The sequence below is a fragment of the Castanea sativa genome, chromosome 11 (assembly GCF_040712315.1).
Source record: "Castanea sativa cultivar Marrone di Chiusa Pesio chromosome 11, ASM4071231v1".
Taxonomy (NCBI): Eukaryota; Viridiplantae; Streptophyta; class Magnoliopsida; order Fagales; family Fagaceae; genus Castanea; species Castanea sativa.
This window is the reverse complement of record NC_134023.1, coordinates 34,598,730-34,605,064: the sequence shown is the minus strand read 5'-3', so window position 1 is coordinate 34,605,064 and position 6,335 is coordinate 34,598,730. Positions and strand designations below refer to the sequence as shown.

Genomic DNA, 6,335 nt, shown 5'->3' with positions numbered 1-6,335 from the left:
TAATAGTACCAGGCACATAACCTTGGAGCTTAGGGGGAAGGAAGCCATACAAAGCCTTAAAAGGAGTTAGCTGCAAACTAGTATGAAAGGAGGAATTAAACCAAAATTCAGCTAATGGTAGCCAAGAAGCCCATTGATGAGGTCTATCACTAGTGAAAGCCCTTAGATATTGCTCCAAATTTCTATTCACAACTTCAGTCTGTCCATTTGTCTGAGGGTGATAGGTAGTGGACCTGGCCAAAACAGTGCCTTGCAATCTAAACAATTCAGACCAAAACAATAAGGTGAAGGTGGCATCCCTGTCACTCACAATAGAATAAGGCATGCCATGTAATTTAAAGATATGATGCATGTAAAGAGAGGCAGTCTTGGTTGCATTATATGGATGTGAAACAGGAACAAAATGCACATACTTAGTCAATTTTTCCACCACCAACAAGATAACCTCATACCCCATAGATTTAGGAAGACCCTCCACAAAGTCCAAACTCACATTAGTCCAAGGAGTAGTAGGAATAGACAGTGGTTGAAGTAAACCAATAGTGGAGGATGTATTAGTTTGATTCTTTGACAGATGTCACACTCCCTAATGAACTTCTTGAGGTCACACTTCATGCCATGCCAATAAAATTCACTCTTAGCCCTCTAGTAAGACTTCAAGAACCTAGAATGGCCAGCTAAGGGGTTGCTATGAACATGATACAAAAATTAAAGCTTAAGAGGACAAGATGGACCAACAAAGAACCTGCCCTTATAAAACAATAACCCATTCTGAAAAGTGAAGCCTTTAGGAGGAGAACCAGCTTGAATAGCAGCAATAAGTTGTTGGACGGAAGCATCTAATGAATAGCTAGCTTTCAATCCATCCAACCAAGTAGGGTCAGGGACAGTCAAGAGCATTAAGCAACCTGTCCTTGAATCAAAACTAGTAGCAGGCAAGTCAGAATCAACCCTAAACTGCCTGGACAAGGCATCAGCTACCCTATTATCACAACCCCTTTTATATTCCACAACAAAAGCATATCCCAAGAGTTTAGCAAGCCACTTCTGCTGAGATGGGGTAGCAATTCTCTGTTCAAGCAAAAACTTAAGGCTCTGGTGGTCATTTTTAACCACAAAAGGCCTTCCCAACAGATAAGATCTCCATTTTTTTTACTGTAGAAGCTAAAACCATCGATTCAGTCTCATAAGTGGATAAATGAAAGTACTTGGCTTTCAATGCTTGAATATGGAAAGCAATGGGTCTTTGATCCTGCATAAGTACAGCCCCTAAACCCCTCCTTGAAGCATCACACTCAAGAATGATTGGCTTGGAAAAATCAGGTTGAGCCAACACAAGAGGATAAGTCACAACCTCCTTTAACCTTGTAAAAGCTTCCAAAGCCTTATCACTCCAAAGAAAATAATCCTTCTTAAGGAGATCAGTTAAGGGTTGTGCAATGGAACCATAACCCTTTATAAATTTCCTGTAATAACCAGTTAACCCTAGAAACCCTCTCAAAGCCTTGACAGAATCTGGTATTGGCCATTGCACCATAGCTGATATTTTCTTGGGATCTGCCTTAACACCCTCACTAGAAATGATATGACCTAAATACTCCACCTTAGAACTCCCAAACACACACATAGATTGCTTAGCAAATAATTGGTGTGATAACAAAACCTCCAAAACAGTCCTAAGATGAGATAAATAAGCATCCAAGGACTGACTGTAAACCAAAATGTCATCAAAGAACACTAGAACAAATTTCCTTAGATAAGGTTTGAAGATATAATTCATTAAAGCTTGAAAAGTGGATGGTGCATTGGTCAACCCAAAGGACATGACTAAAAACTCATAATGCCCCTTCATGAGTTCGAAAAGCTATTTTAGGAACATCCTCACTCCTCATCCTAATTTGGTGATAACCTGACCTAAGGTCCAACTTTGAAAACATTGAAGCACCTGCCAATTCATCCAGCAACTCATCCACAACAGGTATAGGAAATTTATCTTTAATAGTGGCCTTATTTAGAGCCCTATAATCTATACACATGCGCCAACTACCATCAGCCTTCCTTACAAGCAAAACAGGTGAAGAAAATGGACTCTAGCTAGGCTGTATTGACCCTACTTCCAACAATTCATTCACAATCTTTTCAATTAAAGACTTTTGAAAATGGGGGTACTTGTGTGGTCTCTCACACACAGGCTTTGTACCTTCCTTGAGATTGGTGCTGTGTTCATGACCTTTAATGGGAGGCAGGCCAGTAGGGATAACAAAAACTTGGGAAAACTCACCCAACAAGGCAACCAACTTTGGTGGAAGAGGTGATTGGACAGAAGCAACAGAATCTGTAGCATTGATTTGCAATACCAAGCCTTTTCTAGTTGCCCCACCAAAAAACTTATTAGCATCAGAAATAGTTGAAGAAGTAGTAGGGTGCAATCCTTGGAGAAATACACTTTTACCTCTATATAAGAACCTCGTAGTCAACAAGTGAAAGTCCTAACTTATTACCCCCAAGGTTCTCAACCATTGTGTACCCAAAACCACCTCACAGCCACCCAAATGCAAGATATTAAAATCTACCACAAACCTATGCCCTTGCAAGGTGATAGGGACCTCATGACAGCTCCCTAAGGTCTTAAGAATTGTGCCATCAGCTACTCTAACCTCTAATATTTGAGAAGTATCCAATTGCAAATGTAAAACTGGTAACACAACAGCATCCAGGAAATTATGGTTGCTCTCAGAGTCAATGAGAGACACCACATCACGATTTTGAATCCTACCTTTTATCCTTATGGTATTAGAAGTGGGATTCCCAACTAATGCATATAGTATGATCTCAGCAAGATCCACTCCACTCCTTAAACTGCCATCCTGGTTATCCAGCAACACTTCATCCTCTTTAATTTCCACCAAATGTACCTCAGAAGGTTTAGGTTCCACCTCTATTACTTCCTCCAACAAAAACAATTTAGCACCTTTACATTTATGCCCCATCTGCCACTTCTCATCACAATTGTAACAAAGCCCCAACTTCCTTCTTTCCTCCATTTGTGCTCCAGTCAACCTTTGCAAAGGAACTTTAGTCCTAGACTCCACTCTAGCCTCCAACGTAGGTGTACCCAACACTGAACCCTTACCACTATCCATTAAATTCCTAAGCCTCTCCCTACCATTAGATAGGTACTCTTCTTGAATTTTTACCAACCCAAAAGCTTCATTAAGAGTTTTAGGGACTAACATTCTAACTGGTAATCTAATTTTATCCCTCAAACCACTTAGGAAACAACTCAATTTGTGTGACTCAGATAACCCAAAAATTCTATTAGACAAGATTTCAAAGTTACCTTTGTAAGCAATCATAGTGGACGTTTGCTTGAGTCTGGTGAGTACCACCATAGGATCATCATAAGCTGAGACACCAAAACGAGTCTGCAATGCTTTGATGAAGACCTCCCAGCTAGGAAAACCACCTGCTTGCTCTGCGTCTTGGAATCAAATGAGAGCTTCTTCCTCTAGGTGATACATAGCCATCATTACCTTATGATGTTCAGGGGTATTGTGATAGGAAAAAAATTGATTAGCTTTATAAACCCAACAAGTTGGATTCTCTCCACGAAATCTTGGAAAGTCCAACTTTAGATTCTTGAGGGAATTGAAAGGTGAAGACTCTGGGTTTCCTCCATTACTGTTGATGAGAAGAGCTTGAGAACCTGAATTGGAAATTTGGTGCTTATCCTCTGCTTCAGTAATTCTTTGCATGAACCTAGTAATGGTCTGCAATTGCTTCTGAATCGCTTGTAGTGCATATTCGTGATTTTTAGAAACCTTGGCTAAAGTTGCAATCTTTTTTGAATTCTGTTTCTCGGAGCTTTGTGAATTGGAATTTTGGGAAGTGGAATGGGTTTCTGTCATGGTGATATGGAAGGATCAGATGCTCTGATACCAAATGTTAAGGCTTTGTTAGTGCATAGAAAGGAAAATGGATTGGTCACTTCAAGGGGACCAGACCTCCACAGAAGATTAGAGAGAGAGAAAGAATGGGCAATGTATTATTCACAAGACAATGACCTGTTTTGTTACACAATGCTTCCCTCATACCCGTGGTGTAATCCTAACTAACTCTAGTACAACTGACCCACCCTCACAGTACAACTAACTCACCCTCTTAACCACTTTTCACCTTATTAACTAGTGTGGTAACCCATTACCCCAAAGTAACTAACTAACAACTACCACCTGTTACAATTAGTTAGGTCCACATGTACAATTACACTACAATGGAATTATAGATTCCTAACACACAACTGAAAGGTGAAAGACTAAATTAATATATGGTGTAAAGAACAGGGACCATATACTTAGTTTACCCAAACAAAAAATGATAACTAATTCGATATTCCCATTTGAAAAGAAAGAAAGGAAAACAAAAGTGGTAAAAATTTAATAAAAATGATAGTAGAGCTTATAAATCTTGTAGATCAGTTTTAAGCAATGTCATAACACAAGGAGATGATCTTGTATCCAATTTGTAATGAGTAGCATCGACAACTAACCATTTTGCTATTTTGTTGGACCTAACAGAGCAATCCAAGAACGTCATCCACCGGAAACCACCTTGAAGAGCCGGAATCTGAATATCGTTCATTAGATGTTAAGTGCGTCGAAGAAACGATATTTGGGTTCTTCGATCAGTTTGTTTTAATATATTGGTAGACAAGATCTTAAACCTTATATATTCAAGGGGTAAGGTTGTTTATTTATCTTTTATATTTGAGATAGGTAATGAGCAGAGAAGGAGAAGATGAAGTTTGAAGTTTGAACCACAGATACTACAAATGATATTAAATCTCATAATTGAGATTTATTTGTGCAACCATTTTATTTCATTATGCTTATATCGATCAATTACATGAAAGAAAATAGGGCAAGTTTTATTTGAATGGGCTAATATTTCTATCACTATATGGTTTTCTCTAATTGTTATTGTTCCACCATGTTTGTTTCTCAAGATACTCAATCACATTCTTGTCTAGTTGAAAGGCCTTGGTGAGAACATCAGCATTGATGAGAGGATTAGACCCAAAAACTGCATTTGCTATGGTAATAACTCCCGGATTTTGACTATTGAAACGAGAAAGTGCAACAGCATTGGTTTCCCCTATATTGATCTGGAAGTGAATGAGACTAAATGGGAATACAATGGCGTCTCCCTTGTGTAGAATTTTGGTAAAGAGACGATTGGGATTAGATGTGACAAAGCCAGCATAGAGCGTACCCTCTAGGACTTGTAAAACCTCTGTGGCTCGAGGGTGAGTGTGAGGAGGATTTACGCCATTTGGTGCAAAGTCAATACGAGCCAAGGATATGTCTAGAGTGTTGAGGCCCGGTAGGTTGTCCACGGTGATTTGAGTGACAGTTGACCCAAGTGGATTTGAGGTGCTTCTGGGAATGTCTAACCCGGGTAAGAAAAAATCATCAACTTTGACAAGATTTGGGTCCTTGCAGAATTTTCCATTGACAAATACTGCAGTAAGAAAACTTTGTTATGTTCACATGCATGGGACAATTTTATAACAATGTTTGATAACATGTCAGTACGAAAGATAGAATATTTTGTCCTTATCCTTATGTGTTATCCCATAGATTCTTCAATTAAATTCAAACACATGACTACATTGATCAATATAACACAATCAATGTTACGTTTCCTTAAAGAAAAATAAATTCAATACAACCACGTGTTTAAATTTAATTAGGAATTTAAAATAAAGTTGTGCCTAAATTTTATCTATAATTTTGCCTCATAGCATAATTTTATTCATAAGTATATTCCTACCAATAGAAAGATCAATCCAGAATCTTGAAATGAGTGCTAATAATACTAAAACAACGAGTATGTACATACCTCCTGAACTGGAATCATTAACTGCAACACAGAAGTCTTGGAGAGCACTAGGGTCAAAGGCAGAGGCAAGGGGAAATGCCAAAGCTAACAGGGCAAAAGTGACAAGGTAAGGAACACTTCTGATCATATTTGAGGCTATCTTTACTTGATATTCTTTGTATTATTGGTTTTTGTGAGGTGAATTGTAGCATTGGTTACACATGTCTGTTTATAGAGGAGAAATCAGTGAAGTAGTCTATGTTTTTCCATACACGAAAGCGAATAAGACTTGGTAATACTTGAACGGTAACTTCTTTATATATAAAATAAGTGAACCATTCTTCTAGCTGCACATTTTAAAACTCCAATAAAATTGGACCACTTCAACGCCACAGTGCTGTTTTAATTAATATTACTTAGCCTTATCCACAAAATAAAGCTTACATAATGAAATT

At 38.3% G+C, this 6,335-nt stretch overlaps 2 protein-coding genes across 2 annotated transcripts; both read right to left on the bottom strand.

Moving 5' to 3' along the window:
• Window positions 1–708: 708 nt before the first annotated feature.
• LOC142616395 (uncharacterized) lies at window positions 709–3,908 on the bottom strand. Its single transcript, XM_075789257.1, has 6 exons — window positions 3,534–3,908; window positions 2,581–3,425; window positions 2,201–2,367; window positions 1,915–2,026; window positions 1,157–1,709; window positions 709–1,071 (listed from the first exon to the last, which is right to left on the bottom strand). Exons 1-6 carry the CDS (start codon window positions 3,906–3,908, stop codon window positions 709–711), a joined length of 2,415 nt encoding a protein of 804 aa, XP_075645372.1.
• Window positions 3,909–4,823: 915 nt separating this feature from the next.
• LOC142617633 (germin-like protein subfamily 1 member 11) lies at window positions 4,824–6,104 on the bottom strand. Its single transcript, XM_075790578.1, has 2 exons — window positions 5,902–6,104; window positions 4,824–5,520 (listed from the first exon to the last, which is right to left on the bottom strand). The coding sequence occupies exons 1-2, from the start codon at window positions 6,026–6,028 to the stop codon at window positions 4,970–4,972; spliced, it is 678 nt and encodes a 225-aa protein (XP_075646693.1). The 5' UTR covers window positions 6,029–6,104; the 3' UTR covers window positions 4,824–4,969.
• Window positions 6,105–6,335: the final 231 nt, after the last annotated feature.